Consider the following 23,247-nt stretch of genomic DNA (forward strand, 5'->3'; position numbering starts at 1 on the left):
GCATATGGATGTATTTAGAATAACAATCATATAAATCATTAATGCCATTTTCTGATGTGAACATGTAATGGGAACCAACACTGCATGTCTTTTAACACTGCATGTCTTTTCCTTCCCTCTGTTTATATATCATATCTTTGCTTTTTTGCATTATAGATATTAATACTTTAAGTGATACATGTACCATTATAATTCCACCTGTAAAACACCTACCTTCTATTTACCATCACTACACAACTAGTGCCTGTGAGAATGTTTTCTTAATACTATGTGGGCATATGCATTGTTATATTTAAAGATCTTTTTTTTTCTTGTAGGCTTTATATATTATGAAATTCTTTCAATGTACATTGTCGTTATCTCCCCTATGTGTACTTCCTTCCTCTTTGTGCTTCAGTTGACTATTAGGATTGCCCGGCACACAAAACCGCCTGGTTATACAACCTGCGTTTTGGAGTTTGCTGGATGGTACTACATCACAGCTCCCAGCATCCATCTTGCCACTCCGGCGGACATGCTCAGTATATATATATACCGTATTTATCGGCGTATAACACGCACTTTTTTCCCCTTAAAATCAGGCGAAAATTGCGGGTGCGTGTTATACGCCGATACTCCGCGATTTCCGCACAATTTTTTGGGCTATGCAAGGCTTTCAGCTGCCCAGAGCCCTTCTCGGCGGCTTTCGGCCGCTCTCTGACCTTCTCGGCGGCTTTCGGCCGCTCTCGGACCTTCCGAGAGCGGCCAAAAGCTGCCGAGGTCCGAGAGCAGCCGAAAGCTGCCGAGGTCCGAGAGCAGCCGAAAGCTGCCAACAACTTCCGGGTGCCGCCGAGATACACAAAACATCTCGGCGGCGCCATTTTTAGAAACATAAGCGGACAATGCACTAAGACGGACAAACTGCATGACAAGGCTGCAATGACGAGGCTGCAATGACGAGGCTGCAATGAGGACAGGCTGCAATGAGGACAGGCTGCAATGACGAGGCTGCAATGAGGACAGGCTGCAATGACGAGGCTGCAATGAGGACAGGCTGCAATGAGGACAGGCTGCAATGACGAGGCTGCAATGAGGACAGGCTGCAATGACAAGGCTGCAATGAGGACAGGCTGCATGACAAGGCTGCAATGACGAGGCTGCAATGAGGACAGGCTGCAATGACGAGGCTGCAATGAGGACAGGCTGCATGACAAGGCTGCAATGAGGACATGCTGCAATGACGAGGCTGAAATGAGGACAGGCTGCATGACAAGGCTGCAATGAGGACAGGCTGCATGACAAGGCTGCAATGACGAGGCTGCAATGAGGACAGGCTGCATGACAAGGCTGCAATGAGGACATGCTGCAATGATGAGGCTGCAATGAGGACAGGCTGCATGACAAGGCTGCAATGAGGACAGGCTGCATGACAAGGCTGCAATGACGAGGCTGCAATGAGGACAGACTGCATGACAACGCTGCAATGGCGAGGCTGCAATGAGGACAGGCTGCAATGACGAGGCTACAATGAGGACAGGCTGCATGACAAGGCTGCAATGACGAGGCTACAATGAGGACAGGCTGCATGACAAGGCTGCAATGAGGACAGGCTGCATGACGAGGCTGCAATGAGGACAGGCTGCATGACGAGGCTGCAATGAGGACAGGCTGCATGACGAGGCTGCAATGAGGACAGGCTGCATGAAAACACTGCAATGAGGACAGGCTGCATGACAAGGCTGCAATGAGGACAGGCTGCATGACAAGGCTGCAATGAGGACCGGCTGCATGAAAACGCTGCAATGAGGACAGGCTGCATGACAAGGCTGCAAATGATGCTGACGAGGCTTCAGATGGACACTGATAAGGCTGCATTGATGGGCATTTAAATGTAAGTTTTTTTTCCTTAAATTTCCCTCCTAAAAGTTTTTTCCACAAAATTCCCTCCTAAACTTGGGGTGCGTGTTATACGCCGATAAAGACGGTATATATATATATATATATATATATATATATATATATATATATATATATATATATATATATATATATATATATATATATATATATTTTTTTTTTGTACAATTATTTAATGGGAACAAAAACAAATTTCTATTACTACCAATCCTTATATGCTTGGTATGCAGAGACACATATATTTATATATATTTATATATATATATCTTTTTTCTCCAACTCTGTGTGGATGTCTTTGCTCTGTGTGCATCCATCATATTCAGGTATTTTGTCTCGATTACTATTTTTATTTTTATTGTGCTGTTCTATGCACCCACATAACAAACATACTCTGCGCTCTTACTTTGGAGTCACAATCCAGTACAATCTAGCATACTATCTTTATTTTCTTTTCTTTAGGGATCTCCTTGTTTGGCCTCAGTATATCCTCTTGGCCATCATGCAGCCTTGGAATGTGAGGAGATATTTCTCCTCGGGGAGTAGAGCCACAACTTTAAGTCTGTTGTATGAACTCTTATCCACTTTATTTGAAGCCCACATGCCTTGAGATAGCAACCCCTCCGGCACAGTCATCCATGTTATGTATCTACCGTATTTTCCGGCGTATAAGACGACCTTTTACACTTAAAAAAACTGAGCAAAAAGGAGGGGTCGTCTTATACGCCGGGTCAGCTGCTGGGATGCCTTCTGGATGTTCGGTAATACTGTATGTAGCTTCGGCTACATACAGTATATACCACTGAACCAATCCCAGTGAGCGATGTATTCAAATGAATACAGAGCCTGCTCGGATTGGAGTAGCAATCTCTGCCAATCCGAGCAGGCTACACACAGTAGCCTGCTCCGATTGACTTTGAGAGTGAGGCGCGGGCTGATGATGTAACAGCCTCCGCCAATCCCAGCAGGCTTTGTATTCATTAATAGAATACATTGCTCGCCGTGATTGGCTCCAGCACCAGCAAGAAGGAAGAAGGAAATGGCTCCAGCAAGAACGAAGAAGAGGGATATGAAGCGTCGGAAGCCTCGGAATGGGGGGTCGTCTTAAACGGTGAGTACGGGCAAAACATTTTAAAAACCTGCACAGTTAGGGGGTCGTCTTATATGCCGGGTCGTCTTATACACCGGCAAATACGGTACATTTTTAATATTAGACAATGGAATGTTGAAACTCAGCTCGCTATTCATGTAAGTGGATTTATTGAAATATGTGGTATTTTCTGTACCATGAGTACAATTCTCTATTGATTAAACTGACTGCATTTGCTCTTAATTACACTATAGATGAACTTCTCCTTTTCATGCATCCCTGAAGAAGGATTGAACTATGTCCCGGAACGCGTTGGGTGTAAGGAGCTTCTTCTAGTACGGTTATATTTGCTGATGGCTTTGTTCAGATAAATCAATATTTCATGTCCCATTGTATTTTTTAAATCTTGTTCAATTATAAATAAAAAAAACCGTTGTTGTTACTATAAATACTTGTACAAATTAATACTATTTAGTGCCTTAAAAGTCCACCCAAGGGAGACCTCTCTCTTTCTTGATTACTGGATGTGGCACCCCATAAGCATAGATTTTTCCATTTGCACTTTCTTTCTCTATTCATTTCAAACACATTTGTCTTCTTCAGGGGCATACAATCTCGATCCTTCTTAATCCTCTAAATATAAAGTCTATATGAACCATCATCTTCATGGCATCAAGCAAATCATCCTCGAATCCTTAATCACTAAAGGGTGAGAATGAGGGATGCCAAAGTTGCCACCCAGGGGAAACCTCTCTCTTTAATATGTTTGAAATGCATTAATTTTTTGGACTTGTGGACTTTGCTAGGGAATTTGTCCGGAGCTTATTAAATGAGAGGAAGCTCTGCTGACTTCCATCATCAGACCATTTGCAAGTAAAAATTATGTTTTTTTTTTATTTTAATTTTCCTTGCATGTGATTGGGTATTCTTCGCAAAGGGAAGGTGCACCTCATTTACTAAGCTCTGAAGCAAATGTCTTTCCAGAGTTCAACTCTACTTGCAAAGTGCACAATTTATTTACCTTTAGTATATCATCAACCCCTATGATGATACTACGTACAGCTATGATAAACACTGGATGTTCACAAAAAGAAAAAAAAAGAAAAAATTGTAAGCAGAAAGGGCACCCAAATAGAAAAACAAACCAAAGTTCGCCCGCCAATCTGCTAACTCCTACCAACCAAATTGTCCTGTCTAACGGTTTGAAAAAAACAGGGGTTTAGTTAGCACACATTTGAAAATACATGTGAAGGGCTGCAGAGCCGCTTCAAGGCACCCCAGTATTTCTGCAGTCCTAACTCTTGTAAATATATGAGAGCCTCCACAATAGAAGCACATGCATTCTAATGGATAGATAGAGGACAGGTGAGCCTGGGTGTAGCCCACCCCCCCCCCCTGAGAGGCACAGGGGCACACTGGACACCAAGCACCTAGCAAAATGGCAGCAAAGGTGTTCACTGTGTCCCCTCACCAATATTACATCAGTGACAAGCAACTGGTCACTCCCCCCATCTATAACTGGCCTTCACAACAAGGAGCACATGGAAGGGCAATGCATGCAAAACCAAACCAAAGAAAATTCCCAGCTCAACTCACCAGCCAACCTGCTACCATCCAAATTATCCTGTCTAACAGTTTGCATTAAAAACAGGGGCTTAGTTGGTACACATTTGCAAATACATAATGCAAAGTTGCTCCAAGCAAAGTCCTGACCTCAACCTGATAGAACGCCTATGGGGTGACTGCGAGCCAGGCATTCTTGTCCGATATCAGTGCCTGACCTCACAAATGCTCTTCTGGAAGTAGAATGGTCAAACATTCCCATAGACACCCTCCTAAACCTTGTGGACGGCCTTCCCAGAAGAGGTGAAGCTATTATAGCTGCAAAGGGCCAACTCAATATTGAACCCTCCGGACTGGGAAGTCATTAAAGTTTATGTGCGTGTAAAGGCAGGTGTCCCAATACTTTTGGTAATATAGTGTGTATATATATATATATATATATATATATATATATATATATATATATATACATATACAAAAATGTAATTCCAGTTTAAGTACCATTTTTATATTTACCTGCATTGTCCAGGATTATTGCAGTATATTGTCGTGTAACGCAGGGGAATCTGCCTGATACAGGATTCAGAACGTCTTCCAAGAGTAATGCTTGATAGGAAATAGGATCCATCAATACAGTAATGGAGGTCCCCTCTGTAACACACCATGTTCCGTTAAAACAATGTTTTATTGACGTTTTATAAAACGCATTTGAGATCACTGGTAATATTATAACCAAATCTCTTGGTCTATTTTGGTGCTGAATTTGGAAAATGTATGTTGTCGGAGCTGTAAGGCAGGTAAAGATGGTGATGATAACAAGAAACACCAGAGGGCGCACTCTGAGTGTAGTATTAAAATACATTTATTGAAAGCATAAAAAGTAAATTGGTAACTCGTATTTGCTTATCATAGGGGTTCAGCCTAATGTGGTATCCGTCTCGGTAACAGCTGATGGCAGTAAAACATCTGAGCCAGAGTAGGGAGTAGTCCACCACCGGCTGGCAGAGCCCAGGATGTAAGAAGCAGTGTGGAAACCAATGGGGAATGATGTCACATGCCAGTGGGCATGAAGATATGGCTACACATTTCAAGGCTGCCCAGCCTCTTTGTCAAGCCTCAGGTTAGTGATGAAACTGTATATTCTTTGTTCTCATTAAACAGTTCAGTGGTGGAGAAGTTGATAAGATCTGCCAATTTCTGTATAAAATGGTTTTCCTGTTGGCTATTCTGGGGGTTGGCGGTCAATGGATCTGATATATTAAGAGAACGGAGACTGCTCAGTTAACAGGTGAATGTTTACTTTTCGAAGTGTTCTGTTATGTATAAGGGACATTTAAACTTGGCCTCCAGGCAGGCAGCTAAATACAGCCTTCCAGTCCAGAGATATACAGAACACAGCTCCGCCAATACAGTCTAACTTGATTGGGGAGGGGACCCAGTCTTTCTCTGCTGCAGTTTACCTTTCACTTACTCGGTGCCTTCTATCTGTGCCCATCTATCAGTGCCATCTATCAGTGCCAGCCATGAGCCAATGCCAACTATCAGTGCCCATCAGTCATAAAAAAAATATATATCAGTAATCGGTATCTGCGAGTACTTGAATAAAATATCGGTACTTGGTACTCGGTCTTAAAAAAGTGGTATCGGGACAACCCTACCAAATAGTGTATAGATCTATTGGTTTTCTTCAGGCAGATCAAATCAATCTGTAGAGTTTTTGTTGCGTAACTAAAAAAGCCAAACAGAAAAATGTGAATTTTCTTGCTGAAATTGCTGTTTTTACAAAAAAAAAAATTGTCTGACCAAGTTCTTGCATCAGAGATTGCTTACTTGGTGACTTACCTCTCTGTGTACAGTTGTAGCCTTCAGTACCTGAAGAAAAGGAAATATTTCTATATGAGATCCCTGCAAAGTATTCTCCTCTACAAAAATGAATAAATGTCAAAGAGGTAACAGTCTCAATTATTCTGTCTTAAAGCGGAGGTCCACCCTAAAGTGGACCTTCCACTCATTGGAAACCCCCCCCCCCTCCGGCGCCACAATTGGCACCTTTCAGGGGGGAGGGGGGTGCAGGTACCTGTACAGTACAGGTATCTGCACCCACTTCCAGGATAGCTCTCTGCGGAAAGGGGCGTAGATTACGCCCCTTTCCAAAAGTTCCCCCGCTGCCTGCTGGGAAACACACAGATCCCAGAGGCAGCGGGTCCATACTTATTGCGCAGCGCTACTCGCGTATGTGCAGTAGGGAACCGGGAAATGAAGCCGAAAGGCTCCACTTCCTAATTCCCATACCCAAGACGGCGGCGGCAGCACCCGAGAGACGATCGAGAGATCGGCTTCGGGTGCCGACATTGCGGGGCGCGCTGGACAGGTAAGTGTCACTATTTTAAAAGTCAGCAGCTGCAGTATTAAAAAAAAAAAAACGCGCACTACCGGCGGACTCCCTCTTTAAGTCTAACTCAAGCCCCCCCCACCTTCTTGAAGACCCTGTAGATCCATTTTATATCAATCCTTATACTGTTCACATGTCCCTTTTTTCCTACAGTCTTCAGGCTGCTCTGGTGATGTCATAGGTCCTCTTTATTCTACCTTGGCTGTAGTAGTAGGACCTTCTTTATGAGTGGCACTCACAGGGTTGGGCTGGGACAGAAATTTGGCCCTGGACTTCATCCAGACCGGCCCACTTACATTTTGAGTGTCCCGTCAGCACTCCCTTACATCAGAGTGTCCCATCACCAGCCCCCTTACAACAGAGTGTCCCATCAGCACCCCTTACATCAGAGTGTCCCATTACCAGCCCCCTTACATCAGAGTGTCCCATGAGCAGCCCCCTTACATCAGAGTGTTCTATCAGCACCCCCTTACATCAGAGTGGCCCATCACCAGCCCCCTTACATCAGAGTGGCCCACTGAGCCATCGGCCCACCGGGAAACTCCCGGTAGTCCCGATGGCCAGTACATGCCTGGGCACTCATGTAATGGAATGTGTGCACTCCATAACTCCAGGAAGCAGCTCCATAAGCCCTTGTACACACGGGTCGGACATTCTGACAACCAAATCCATTGGATTTTGTCCGACGGATTTTGTCTGAAACTGTTGCATACACACGGTCGGACAAAGTTGTCGGAAAATCCCATCGTTCAGAACGTGATGACGTAATTTCGTTACAATGGGACTACGTTCAGGCTAGTGGCCAATAGCTTTGGTCTAGGAATTTGATCTGAGCATGCGTGGCACTTTGTCAGACCGGAATTCTCTACACACAATCGGACAAAGTCCGATCAGATTATGTTGTCGGAAAATTTTATAGCCCAGCTGGAAAACTTGGTCCGTCGGATATTCCGACAGAAACAGTCCGATGGAGCCCACACACAGTCGCATTATCCGACAACACGGTCCGATCGGACATTGTCCATCGGAATATCCAACCGTGTGTACAAGGGCTAACAGCCTGGGATCAGAGAACATGGGTTGGATGAAGATGGCCATCATTCAACCCAGAAGACTGGTGACATCTAGTGTTGGAGAAAAATGACACACAGTACTGTTATTAAGTCCAAACTTTGAGATCAATAAAGTGACTCATTTGAAAACATAATAAAATCTGCAGCAAATGTTCTATAGTGCGATAGCATTGCATGGTGATGGCAGATCACATACAAATCCCTCACCAGGGGCAAAACATTTGTTCAGCCCCTTTCACAGTTGTTAGACTTGCCCTGCGACTTGGGACTGCAAAGACCCACGACAAGTCATACACCATGGTTTCCAATAAGTAGCTTTCATATCTGTGCAACTTCGAGTCACAGCAACTTCAGAGTAGTCCCTGTACTACTTTGGACCGACTTTGATACAGCTTGAGGTCCACAGACCTTAAGGTCGCGTACACACGCGGGGACTGTTCGCCCAACTTTGTCCGTCAAACAGTTTCGGCAAACAGTCCGCTCAAAATTAGCATGGACGGACATGGCCACACACGACGGACGAACAGTTTGCTGAAACCGTGCGCGATGACGTGAACGGCACGTACGACGGGACGAAAAATACGACGTCCTATACACTGCATTATAACTTTCGGCGTGAAAATCCTTTCTGAGCATGCGCGCAACTTTGTTTGACGAACAAGCTTACACACGCGGGGACTGTCCGCTGAAACAAGGTTTCAGCGGACAGTTTTTCGGAAATTCCGAAAAACCTTGTTCAGCGGACTGTTCGCTGAAACTGTCCGCTGAAAGCCCACACACGAGCGGACTGTCCGCTGAAACTTGGTTTCAGCGGACAGTTTCAGCGAACAGTCCCCGCGTGTGTACGCGGCCTAAGATTACACAGGCATTGCTTCAAGTCAAAGTGTCAAAGTCGCACGACTTTTAGGTCATACAAGTGTGAAAGGGGCCTTTAATTAACCACTTCAGCCCCGGACCATTTTGCTGGCCAAAGACCAGACCACTTTTTGCGATTCGGCACTGCGTCGCTTTAACTGACAATTGCGCGGTCGCGCGACGTGGCTCCCAAACATAATTGTTTTTTCCCCACAAATAGAGCTTTCCTTTGGTGGTATTTGATCACCCCTGTGGTTTTTATTTTTTGCGCTATAAACAAAAATAGAGCGACAATTTTGAAACAAACACATCATTTTTTACTTTTTGTTATAATAAATATCCCCCAAAAATATATAAAAAAACTATTTTTTTTCCCTCAGTTTAGGCCGATACGTATTCTTCTACATATTTTTGGTTAAAAAAAAATCGTAATAAGTGATTATTGATTGGTTTGCGCAAAAGTTATAGCGTTTACAAAATAGGGGATAGTTTTATGGCATTTTTATAAATTTTTTTTTTTACTAGTAATGGCAGCGATCAGCAATTTTTATTGTGACTGCAACATTATGGCGGACACATCGGACATTTTTGACACATTTTTGGGACCATTGTCATTTATACAGCAATCACTGCTATACAAATGCAGTGATTCCTGTGTAAATGACACTGGCAGTGAATGGGTTAACCAGGGGGTGGCAGTGTAGGGGTTAAATGTTCCTAGGGGTGTGTTACTAACTGTGGGGGGGTTGGGCTTTCATTTAGTGAACACTGATCTCTGCACCAATCACATGGAGCAGAGATCAGCATCACTTGTTGCTAGGCAGAACGGGGAGATGCTGAGTCCGATCGAGTCCGCGGGACCTGCGACCGGACTCACGGGGGTCCTGAACAGCACGCAAATGCGCCGCCAGCGGCGCGCTCGCGATGGCAGGGCGGTATAAAAGATTGGACGTACCTGTACGCCAATATGCCTGCCCATGCCATTCTGCCGACGTACATCGGCGTGCGTGGTCGGGAACCGGTTAAAGCCACTTTAATTGAAAAATGTTGTGATTTTAGCCCGCATATTTCAAAGCATAGATCCTCTTCATAGGTCTATACACATAAAATATCAGGACGATAAAGAAATAGAAAAGCATTTAAGTGTTTTTCTTGCATGTAATTATAATAATTGTGATAACTTGGTTTCCGTTAATTGAAAATAAACGTGTTTGTATACATTTTTTTTTATTCAGTTAAAAAAAAAATGATGTAGTAAAAAATCTGTACAATATGAATATCCAAAGTACAAAAGACATAAGAAAATTCATGCAAACAGAGGTCTATAATGAGAAACAGTTGATGTAAAAAACCTAAATGAAAAATTCATACTATAAAAAGTCTGTGATGAAGTCTGTGAAGTAATACCAAATTGAAAAATCACAAAATTTACAATGTGCATGTACAGAAGTTGCAACCACCACCAGAGGCATAAGGAAGGGTTCTCGCCTTTTAAAACATACCTTTAACCACTTGTTACATAATTACATAGTTGGTAAGGTTGAATAAAGACAATAGTCCATCCAGTTCAACCTGTGTAGGTGCACATGTGTCAGTGTCTATAATTATTTCCTGTATGTTGTGTTCTTTAAAGGGTAAGTTCACCTTTACAGAAAAATCTGTAAAGTGAACTTACACAGGTCCCCCTCCTCGCCCCCTTGACCTGGACTGCGGCAATCTCCGATTCTAAACCCCGGTATATCCGCGGCAGGAGCCCCTGGCTTAGACATCCCCTGAGCTGAATGGGACCTGAAGAGGGACATTTTGGAGCATTCCATTTGGTCAGCGTTGTCACATGGCGCTGACCAATCAGCAGCCGCATAGCTTGTCCTGTCAGCTATGGAGAAGACCCATGGCTGCAGATGGGATTCCTGAGCCCCGGGCTCCTGGAGTGGATATTCCGGGGCTTAGAACCGGAAATTACCTTAGTCCAGGTCAGTGGGATTGGAGGAGGGGGGGGGGGGCAAAGAGAGGGACCTGTGTAAGTTCACCTTACTGATTTTTCTGTAAATTTGAACTTTACATTTTAAGATGCACATCCTAGAATCTCTTAAAAATATCCATACTCTCTGCAGCCACCACCAATTGTGGAAGAGAGTTCCACATCCTTATTGCCCTGAAAGTGAAAAACTCCCTTCATAGTTTAAGGTTAAACCGCTTCTCCCTCAAAGCCCTTGTACACACGGTCGGACATTCCGACGGACAATGTCCAATCGGACCGCTTAGTTGGATGATCCGACTGTGTGTGGGCTCCATCGAACTGTTTCCGTCGGAATATCCGACGGACAAAGTTTAAGCCCTTGTACACATGGTCGAAGATTCCGACAACCAAATCCGTCGGATTTTGTCCGACGGATCTTGTCCAAAACTGTTGCATACACACGGTCGGACAAAGTTGTCGGAAAATCCAATCTTTCAGAACGTGATGACGTCATTTCGTTACGACGGTACTATGTTCAGGCTAGTAGCCAATAGCTTTGATGTAGGAATTTGATCTGAGCATGCGTGGCACTTTGTCCGATCGGAATTCTCTACACATGATCGGAGTATGTCCTATCGGAGCATTTTGTCGGAAAATATTTCCAGCAAGTTGGAAAATTTGGTCCGACGGATATTTTCCGACGGAAACAGTCCGATGCAGACCACACACAGTCGGAATATCGGACAAAACAGTCCGATAGGACACATTCCGATGGAATCTCCGACCGTGTGTACAAGGGCTTAGAGGTGGGCTATAAAACTTTCCGACAACATGATCCGATCGGACTTTGTCCGATTGTGTGTAGAGAATTCCGATCGGACAAAGTGCCACGCATGCTCAGATCAAATTCCTAGACCAAAGCTATTGGCTACTAGCCTGAACGTAGTCCCGTCGTAAAGAAATAACGTCATCACGTTACGTACGATCGGATTTTCCGACAACTTTGTCCGACCGTGTGTATGCAACAAAAGTTTCGGACAAAATCCGTCGGACAAAATCAGACGGATTTTGTTGACGGAATGTCTGACCCGTGTGTACAAGGGCTTATACCCTCTTACACTCCCTGAGACTGAATATTTTTTTTCCTATGATGGGATCGCCATGGAGGTATTTGTAAATCGCTATCATGTCCCCATGTGCAAGCTTCGTTTCTGCAGCGAGAATACATTTTTGCAGACGCTCCTCGTAATCATTGTCCTCCAGTCCCTTTATTAGTTGTGTTGACCTTCTTTGGACTCCCTCCAGTTACAGCACAACCCTTCTAAGGACTGGTGTCCAGAACTGGACAGAATGCTGCAGATGTGGTCTAACTAATGTTTTATACAGTGGCAGGATTATCGTTTTATCTCTGGAGTATATCCCCTTTTTTTTCTGCATGCCAATATTCTGTCGGCTTTGGTAGCTGCAGGTTGACATTGCATGCTGTTGCTCAATCTGTCATCTACTAGGACCCCTCAGATCTTTCTCCATCCTTGACTCCCCCAGAGGTTCTCCCCCTAGTGAGTAGTCTGCATTTGTGCTTTTTGCCCCCCAAGTGCATTACTTTACATTTCTCCACATTTAACCCCATTCGCCATGTAGTCGCCCACTCCATTATTTTGTTCAGGTCTTTCTGTAAAATGTCTATATACTAATGTGAAGATATTGCCCTGCTTAATGTTGTGTCATCTGCAAAAAAACTGAGATTGAGCTATTTATCCCGCCCTCTATATCATTTAAGAATGAATTGAATAGAATTGGTCCCAAGACAAAACCTTGGGGCTCCCCACTTACCACTCCAGACCAGTCTGAGTACACGTTATTTATCGCCACCCTTTGGACACACCCCTGTTCCTGCAACTATGCTCTTTGTTTATTTTTGTCATTTCCATATTCTTGGCACTTTTTCATTAGAAATCCAGTCTGATATTTTCTCAGGTCTGTCATAAGAGAACGAAGCAGAATGAAAGAAGTGGACAGAGAAATAGAACTTACTGGGGCTCAGAGAGGTGGTGAGCTCTGAAACAAGAAGAAAACGGTTAAGAGAACATAAACATGTAAAAAAATAAAAATAAAATCTTGCTTATACAATATATGTTTCTATTTTGCATTATTGCATCTGCTACATTTTTTCTTACAAAATATGAAGCATCAAAGTAAAACTTTTCAGTATTTTTTTTTTACAAATAAGCATGGAGACATTCCTGACGTGTCACAATATACAACAACTGGATCATTGTTCAGAAAAAGTCAGATGTTTCATTGTTGCCCTCAAAAGTCACATGGAAAGACCCTCTCTCCAATGTACAGGAATTCTTCTGTCATTCTGCCCGGTTCGGTTCACAGCAGAACATGCAAAAAATGTGTTCGAACACCGCTAAAGTCTATGAGATACGAACATGAATAATCAAAAGTGCTATTTTTAAAGGCCAATATGCAAGTAAAGCCGCGTACACACGGGCGGACTGTATGGCCAACTTAGTCCGTCAGACAATCCGACGGACAGTCCGTCCTACTTTCGAATGAACGGACTTGACCACACACGGATGCAAAACAGTCCGTCGAAAGATTGCGCGATGATGTGTACAGCACGTACGACGGGACTAGAAATAGGAAGTCCAATACACTGCAATGCAACCTTTCGCCGTGTAAATCCTTTCTGAGCATGCGCCATACTTAGTCCGTCGAACTAGCCTACTCACGAGCGAATTGTCCGCTGAAACCAAAGTCTGACGGACAATATTACGGAAATTCCGAAATACTTAGTCCGCCAGACTCCACGCTGAAAAAGTCCACTGAAGCCCACACACGAGCGGACTGTCCGCTGAAATGTGTTTCGACGGACTAAGTTGGCCAGACAGTCCGCCCGTGTGTACGCGGCTTTATTGTCATAAAAAGTGTTTGAGGACCCGGGTCCTGCCCCAGGGGACATGTATCAATGTAAACATTTTTTTTTTAAACTGCCGTTTTTTCGGGAGCAGTGATTTTAATAATGCTTAAAGTGAAACAATAAAAGTGTAATATTCCTTTAAATTTTCTACTTGGGGGTTGTCTATAGTATGCCTGTAAAGTGGCGCATGTTTCCCGTGTTTAGAACAGTCCCAGAGGAAAATGACATTTCTAAAGGAAAAAAGTAATTTAAAACTCTCGTGACTATAATGAATTGTCGGGTGTGGCAATACACATAAAAGTTCATTGATAAAAATGGCATGGGATTCCCCCACAGGGGAACCCCGAACCAAAATTAAAAAAAAAAAAATGTGTGGGGGGTCCCCCCAAATTCCATACCAGGCCCTTCAGGTCTGGTATGGATATTAAGGGGAACCCCACACCAAAATGAACCGCATCAACATCAGAGGGGGGCGGGGTCACCCGAACGTCATTGGGGAAGCCGGGCTTTCCTACTTGCGTCAGAGGGGGGCAGGGTCAGGTAACGGGTGGCCCCACCCTCCTCATATAAGAAGTGTCAGGCTGCCGGGATCCCCGCAGTGTTTCCGCTGGTGGAGACAGAGGATGGATGCGCTGCGCTGGATGGATAACCCATCGCTGGATCAGATCAGCCATCTCTGGACCCCAGGGAAATGATCATCCATTGTTGGATAGTAAGAGTGGATTACCAAAAAAAAAAAATATTTTTAATAAAGGACTTTTGCAATGGTGTGTGTGTCTTTTTTCACTATTTTTTACACTTTCTTTGTGAAATGATAGGGGTACTTTTGTACCCCCTTACCATTTCAAATGGGGGGGGGTGGGATCTGGGGGTCCCCTTGTTAAAGGGGTCTTCCAGATTCTGATAAGCCCCCCACCCGCAGACCCCCACAACCACCGGCCAGGGTTGTGGGGATGAGGCCCTTGTCCTCATCAACATGAGGACGTGGTGCTTTGGGGGCCCCCAAAGCATCCTCCCAATGTTGAGGGCATGTGGCCTGGTACAGTTCAGGAGGGGGGTTCTCTCTTGTCCCCCCTCTTTTCCTGTGGTCTGCCAGGTTGCGTGCTCGGATAAAGGGTCTGGTATGGATTTTTAGGGGGAACCCCACGTCATTTTTTTTTTTAAATTGACGTGGGGTTCCCCTTAATATACATACCAGACCTGAAGGGCCTGGTAATTGAATTTGGGGGAACCCCATGCTTTTTTTTTTTTTTTTATCAATGGCTTTCAATGAATTCATTATAGCCACGAGTGATTTTAAATGACTTTTTTTTCTGCAGAAATTAAACTTTGTGCAGGGAAAGTTCTAAGCACGGGAAACATGCGCCCCCTCACAGGCATACTATAGACACCCCCCAGGTACGAAATGTAAAGGAATATTACGCTTTTATTGTTTCACTTTAAGCATTATTAAAATCACTGCTCCCCAAAAAAAGTAAATTTTTAAAACTTTTTTTGCATTGATACATGTCCCTTGGGGCAGGACCCGGGTCCCCAAACACTTTTTATGACAATAACTTGCATATTAGCCTTTAAAATGACCACTTTAGATTTCTCACTTAGACTCCTCCGCTAGCAAAAGAGCTACAAGAAGATAGCGGAGGAGTCCGGCGAGAAGACCCCCGAAGACGGAAGACCCCCGGAGCTGTGCAATAAAGTATTTTCTCTCGTGTGTTGTGTTTTTTTTTAACTTTTATTTTACAGGTGAATGGGTAGGGGTACATTGTACCCCATACTCATTCACATAGGGTGGGGGGCCGGTATCCAGGGGCCCCCTTATTAAAGGGTGCTCCCGGATTCCGATAAGCCCCCCGCCCGCAGACCCCGACAACCAACGGCCAGGGTTGTCGGGAAGAGGCCCTTGTCCTCATCAACATGGGGACAAGGTGCTTTGGGGTGGGGAGGCCGCGCGCCCCCCCCTTCCCCAAGGCACCCCCCATATTGAGGGCACGCGGCCTGGTACGGCTCAGGAGGGGGGGCGCTCACTCGCCCCCCTTTCCTGGCCGGCCGGGTAGCGTGCTCGGACAAGGGTCTGTTGTGGACTTGGGGGGGACCCCCACGCCGATTTATTTCGGCGTTGGGGTTCCCCTTTAAGTCCATACCAGGCGGCGGGGCCAGCAACGTCTCCTTCGCGGGCCCCGCCTACCTGGAGACGCGCTCGTAATGAGCGGACTTTCCTCCGCGTGTGTGGGCGAGTCCGTTGATTTCAAAAGTAGGGCGGATAGTATGGCGGACTTAGTACGCCGTATTAGTCTGCTCAAAAAGTGGTGTGTGTGGTCAAGTCCGTTCATTCGAAAGTATGACGGACTGTCCGTCGGATTGTCTGACGGACTAAGTTGGCCAGACAGTCCGCCCTGTGTGTACGCGGCTTTAGGCTAACTAGTCTGTAATTCCCAGGGATGTATTTTGGGCCCTTTTTAAATATTGGTTCTACATTGGCTTTTCTCCAATTCGCTGGTACCATTACAGTCAGTAGACTGTCAGTAAAAATTCGGAACAATGTTCTGGCAATTACTTGACTGAGTTCCCTAAGTACCCTCTGGTGCAAGCCATCTGGTCCCGGTGATTTATTAATGTTAAGTTTCCCAATTTCCTAATTGTAATTCTGTCTTCTGTTAACCATGGAGGTGCTTCCTGTGATGTGTCATGAGGACAAATACTGCAGTTTTGCTTATTGAAGCCCCCCCGATTCCCTCATGAAGACTGAAGAGAACAATACATTTAATACCTTCGCCATCTCCCCATCCTTTGTAACCAGATGTCCTTCCTTATTCTTTATGGGGCCAATATGTTCTGTCCTCCCTTTTTTTCTGTTTACATACTTAAAGAATTTCTCTCTTCCGCTATGTGTCTTTCATGTTCTATCTTAGCCAACCTAATGGTACCCTTACATTTCTTGTTGCATTCTTTATAATGTCTGAATGCTGATGATGATCCCTCAACCTTGTATTTTTTGCAGGCCTTTTCCTTTGCTTTTATATGTCTTTTTACATTGGAGTTAAGCCATCCAGGACTTTTATTCACTCTATTAAATGTATTACCCAATGGGATGCATTGGCTAATGCCCTTATTTAATATGCTGTTAAAGAAAACCCATTTCTCTTCCGTGTTCTTTGTTCCTAAAGCCGCGTACGCACGGGCGGACTGTATGGCCAACTTAGTCCATCAGACAATCCGACGGACAGTCCGTCCTACTTTCGAATGAACGGACTTGACCACACACGGATGCACAAACAGTCCGTCGAAAGCTTGCGCGATGACGTGTACAGCACGTACGACGGGACTAGAAATAGGAAGTCCAATACACAGCAATGCAACCTTTCGCCATGTAAATCCTTTCTGAGCATGCGCCATACTTAGTCCGTCGAACTAGCCTACTCACGAGCGGATTGTCCGCTGAAACCAAAGTATGACGGACAATATTACGGAAATTCCGAAATACTTAGTCCGCCAGACTGCACGCTGAAAAAGTCAGCTGAAGCCCACACACGAGCGGACTGTCTGCTGAAATGTGTTTCGACGGACTAAGTTGGCCAGACAGTCCGCCCGTGTGTACGCGGCTTAAGATTTTATCCCAATGTATGCCTTCTAGCAAGGTTCATAGTTTAGGGAAGTTGGCTCTTTTGAAATGCAGTGCCTTTGTATTCCCCTTATGTTTCCTGTTTGTGTGATTTATACAGAAGCCAATTGACCTGTGATCGCTGTTCCCTAAATTGCCCCGTATTACCACATCTGTGGTCTGTATTGTTGGCAATTAGTAGATCCAGTAACACTTTATTTTTAGTTGGTGCGTCTACCATCTGACCCATGAAATTGTCCTGCAAGACATTTAGGAACTGGCGAGCCTTAGATGAATGCACAGTTCCCTCTGCCCAATCTATGTCTGGATAATTAAAATCCCCCATTGTGATGACACTTCCCATCCTTGCTGCTAATCCAAATTTAGGTAGGAGGTCCGCTTCCCCCTCCTCCTCCAGGTTATGGGGCTATAACATACTCCCAGTATTATTTTCCCCTTAGCTTCATCCCTTTGAATCTCTACTCATAAGGATTCCACCTCCTCCCTAGCTCCCTTAGTGATCTCATCTCTCACATTCACTTGTACATTGTTCTTGATATATAGACATACTCTTCCCCCTTTTTACCCTCTCTATCCCTGCAATAAAGGGTATACCCTTAAATGGTTGTCAGCCGATCATGAGAGCTGTGGAACTAAGTCTCTGAAATTCCCACAAAATCCAAATCCTCCTCGTACAACAATATCTCTAGTTCACCCATCTTGTCCACCAGGCTCCTGGCATTGGTGAACATGCCACATAGTTTAGACCAGTTGCATACTATCCTCTTATTGGGTGTTCCGAGATTGAAACTAGGACTTGTTACTATACTCACCTTGGGTTTATGTGCTTTGGTCAACCTACCACTAATGCTCCCAATACTACCCTCTGGAATATTTACCATGCTGACTATCTCTACCTCTGGACCCTCAAATGCAGCCACTGTGCCCATCAAATGCAGCCACCATGCCATCAACTGCATCCACCGTGCTCATCAAATGCTGCCACTCTGCCATCAATTGCAGGCACTGTGTCCATCAAATGCAGCCACTGTGCCCATTAATTGCAGCCACTGTGGCCATCAAATACAGTCACTGTGGCCATCAAATACAGCCACTGTGTCCATCAAATGCTGCCACTGTTCTCATCAAGTGCAGCCACTGTAACCCCCCACCCTCCCGCCCGCTCTCTGTCTGACCAGCACTTACCCCATCTTGGTGGAGGGTCAGGCAGTGGGTGACAGCTGTGAGCTGTGGGATGGGCAGCAGGTCAGGTAGTAGCGAGCTGTGTCCTTAGTGTGTCTCTTCTTTCTTCCTGCTAGGTGTCCAATAGGAGTGCCTGTCCTTTAAGCCAGTGGTCCCCAACCTTTTTGGCACTGGGGACCGGCATTGTGGATGAAAAGTGTGCCAAGGCCCGAGGGGGAGTCTAGGTGAAGATGTGGCTTTTCGCAGGCAATTTTTTAGGAAATGGCTGGTGTTAGCACTTCAATCATAACAACACCATGGTTAATATGGTGTCAGGATGATTGAAGTGCATTATTTTTATTATTATATTGTAATATAAAATTAAATATTTCAACTCACCATAATGCAGAATCTGCCACCAGACACAGCTTGTCACTAGCCACCAGATGCAGATTTCCACTTGCCACATTGCATGCCACCAGATGCAGATTGCCATATGCCACAGTCACATGCCACCAGATGCAGATTGCCACATGCCACCAGATGCAGATTGCCACATGTCACCAGATGAAGATTGCCACAGTCACATGCCACCAGATGCAGATTGCCACATGCCACCAGATGCAGATTGCCACAGTCACATGCCACCAGATGCAGATTGCCACATGCCACCAGATGCAGATTGCCACAGTCACATGCCACCAGATGCAGATTTCAACATGCCACCAGATGCAGTTTGCCACAGTCACATGCCACCAGATGCAGATTGCCACATGTCACCAGATGCAGGTGGCACATGCCACCAGATGCAGATTGCCACATGCCACCAGATGCAGATTGCCACAGTCACATGCCACCAGATGCATATTGCCACATGTCACCAGATGAAGATTTCCATAGTCACATGCCACCAGATGCAAATTGCCACAGTCATATGACACCAAATGCAGATTGCCACATGCCACCATATGCAGATTGTCACATGCCACCAGATGCAGTTTGCCACAGTCACATGCCACCAGATGCAGATTGCCACATGCCACCAGATGAAGATTGCCACAGTCACATGCCAGCTGATGCAGATTGCCACATGCCACCAGATGCAGATTGCCACAGTCACATGCCACCAGATGCAGATTGCCACATGTCACCAGATGAAGATTTCCATAGTCACATGCCACCAGATGCAGATTGCCACAGTCACATGACACCAAATGCAGATTGCCACATGCCACCATATGCAGATTGTCACAGTCACATGCCATCAGATGCAGTTTGCCACAGTCACATGCCACCAGATGCAGATTGCCACATGCCACCAGATGAAGATTGCCACAGTCACATGCCAGCTGATGCAGATTGCCACAGTCACATGCCACCAGATGCAGATTGTCACATGCCACCAGATGCAGATTGCCACAGTCACTTGTCACATGCCACCAAATGCAGATTGCCACATGCCACCATATGCAGATTGTCACAGTCACATGCCATCAGATGCAGTTTGCCACAGTCACATGCCACCAGATGCAGATTGCCACATGCCACCAGATGAAGATTGCCACAGTCACTTGTCACATGCCACCAAATGCAGATTGCCACATGCCACCAAATGTAGATTGCCACAGTCACTTGCCACATGCCACCAGATGCAGATTGCCACATGCCACCAGATGCAGATTGCCACAGTCACTTGTCACATGCCACCAAATGCAGATTGCCACAGTCACTTGCCACATGCCACCAGATGCAGATTGCCACATGCCACCAGATGCATATTGCACATGCCACCAGATGCATATTGCACATGCCACCAGATGCAGCCACTTGAATGCAAATTGTCACTAAGCACAGAGGCAGTGCAGTGGAGTGATGAGTTCCGCATGAGAGAGAACAGCGGTGATGCAGGGCGGGCTGTGAGAGATGATGTAATCTATCTGCTCCCCCACTTCACCTCCAACAGTATACCGGCTGTGTGGGCGGAACAGCGGTGATGTGAGCGGGCAGTGGGAGATGATGTCATCTCTCTGCTCGCCTGCTTCACCCCCAACAGTGTAGCGGCGGAGCTGTGTGGGCAGAAGTGCAGTGATTTCTCTGCTCGCTTGCTGCTGCTGCACCTCAGATAGTGCAGACTTTGTGGCCTAGCTGTAAACAGGCTACAGCCCGTTAGTGTTCCACGGCTCCGGGGTTGGAGACCCCTGCTTTAAGCCAAACAGGTGATGGGTATTAGACCTGCACTTCCTGATTGGTGGAAAGGTGGTTCAGTGTTAGAAAAGTGAATATTCATTTGCTTTTCTAACAGATATGGGTGGGTTCCGAGTGCAGGGCTCTGAGCTAAGAGCCCACCCTATTTTGAAGCCTATTAGAGCCTATGGCTCCATTCAGGTGCTTAAAAAGGAACCCTGCACTGCTGTAATTTAGGCTCTTGGCATCCTAAAAAGGGCCAGACGCCTGAATAGGGGGTGGCTGTGTCGGCCATGGATGGAGTCATGCTATGCATGAATATAAAATCAAGAGTTAAAGTGAGGTAGGGTGAGACTTTGTATGTGCCTTTGTAGGGTTTGAATAAAGATATATGCCACAAAATTAAAATAAGTGTATGTAAACTTTATTTTTCTGTTAATTACACTTCTGTTAATTAAAAAACGTATTTCAATTATACAGATACAGTTACTGTTGAATCAAAAAGTATGGCCTACGTGTTTCGTGGGAAACCCTGCTTCGTCAGGGCCTTAGAATAGCACAAGTACAATACAAATATTGCAGTAACCAAAGAATACAATATTGACAGAATTATAAAATCAATGTTAACAAATATATATATATTTTTTTATATATATAAAAGACATATAAAATTTCCAAAACATTGACATTGAGAGTTTATAAAGTATTCGCAGTTGCCAAAATATTCTTGGGGATAGCCTCCCTGTGCTCACCGGGGGAAGCAGGGTGGACTCCTAGATATGTAGAATTATATAATGAACGTTTATGCTGGTATTATGTTTATAAAAATTAGTATACAAGGCAAGAGTTTTAATTGATATGGAAGAATTGAATGTTAAGAGATCATACCTGATGCTAGAGAAGAAGTCCTAGTATAGTTGCAAATGCTCCATAAGGGCAGATGCACGTGTCCACCCTGCTTCCCCCGTTAAGCATGGGGAGGCTATACCTACGGGCTCCCCAGGCTTTCTTTTAAACTGGACCAGTGTGTCAAGTTTTTTTTTTAAGTTTTACAGTTTAAAGGTAAATAAATTGATAAGACAAACCGATTGAAAGATAAGTCTTAACTCTGTAGCTTGACAATCTGAAGGAACTCTCCTTGGCTTGCCCGTAGTCTATGAGATACCGCTGGACATCAGATAAGCTGTATGTAATGCTACCTCGATAGGAAATGAATTGTTATATCAGTTTCGCTATAAGAATATTTTGGCAACTGTGAATACTTTATAAACTCTCAATGTTAATGTTTTGGAAATTTTATATGTCTTTTATATAAATATAAATATATTATATACATTTTTTTAACCACTTCAATACCGGGGCACTTTCGCCCCCTTCCTTCCCAGCCCAATTTTCAGCTTTCATCGCTCTAGCGCTTTCAGTGACAATTGCGCGGTCGTGCTACGCTGTACCCAAATAAAATTTTTATCATTTTGTTTGCACAAATAGAGCTTTATTTTGGTGCTATTTATTCACGACTCCGTTTGAAATTTTTTGCGATATAAGCGCAAAAAGAGCGGAAATTTGGAAAAAAAACAATATTTTCTTTTTTCTATTTTAAAAGAAATACAATAAAATCAAATTTTGTCATAAATTTAAGCCAAAATGTATTCTGATACATGTTTTTGGTAAAAAAAAAATTCCGTTAAGTGTATAATAATAGGTTTGTGTGATCACAGACATATGTACGCAAATGATCATGTACAGATGTGTGCAGGTGATCACGGACATATGTGTGCAGATAATCATTGGGACATGTGATTTTAGTGGGACATACGTGGGGGACATGTATTTATTATTAGGGACATGTGTTTTTATTATTTGGGGACATGTATGTTTTGGGGACATGTATGTTTTGGGGACATGTGTGGGGACTGTGTTTATACTGTGTGGTGTGTTGTGTGTTTACACTAGACTGGTGATCAGTGAGTAAAAAGCTGTAAAAAACATCTCATACTCACTGATCATCAGCCGGCTGCAGCGATCTGCTCTCCTCTCCTCAGCGATGACTTCTGTGTGAGGAGAGGAGGAGCCGATTGCCTAGCAACCGGCTGTTTGTTTACATCACATGACGGCCGTGATTGGACACGGCCTTTATGTGATCAGGAGGGCCAATCAGAGAGCCCTCCTGCCGATCTGAGATGCGCTGTGTCCGGGTGACACGGGCGCATCGGGATCACGCCGCTGCGCGGGCATGCGCGTGCGATCCCGCTCCTTCTGATGGACGTTCCTGAACGTCCTATCAGAAGTAGATGGCTCCCACCCGGCCGTATATGTGCATTGGCCGAGTGGGAAGTGGTTAATATTTGTTAACATCGATTTTATAATTTTGTCAATATTGTATTTTTGGGTTACTGCAATATTTGTATTGCGCTATTCTGAGGCCCTGACAAAGCGGGGTTTCCCACGAAAACGCGCAGGCTGTGCTTTTTGATTCATCGTACCAGGATCAGCACGTCCGTCCTGGACCCAATTGACAGTAACTGCAC

General features: G+C 44.8%; 1 protein-coding gene across 1 annotated transcript in view; it reads right to left on the minus strand.

Annotated features, from left to right (window-relative positions):
- Window positions 1–23,247, minus strand: part of LOC143925290 (uncharacterized) — a 40,776-nt gene that overhangs the window by 14,662 nt on the left and 2,867 nt on the right. The window contains exons 2-4 of the mRNA XM_077449874.1: window positions 12,861–12,884; window positions 6,389–6,418; window positions 5,063–5,197 (exon numbers count right to left, since the gene is read on the minus strand). Coding sequence (XP_077306000.1) covers window positions 5,063–5,197; window positions 6,389–6,418; window positions 12,861–12,884 — 189 coding nt within the window. The remainder of the gene's footprint in view (window positions 1–5,062; window positions 5,198–6,388; window positions 6,419–12,860; window positions 12,885–23,247) is intronic.

Source organism: Lithobates pipiens, unplaced genomic scaffold (assembly GCF_037356315.1).
Source record: "Lithobates pipiens isolate NorthernLeopardFrog02 unplaced genomic scaffold, aLitPip1_a1.2 Scaffold_22, whole genome shotgun sequence".
Taxonomy (NCBI): Eukaryota; Metazoa; Chordata; class Amphibia; order Anura; family Ranidae; genus Lithobates; species Lithobates pipiens.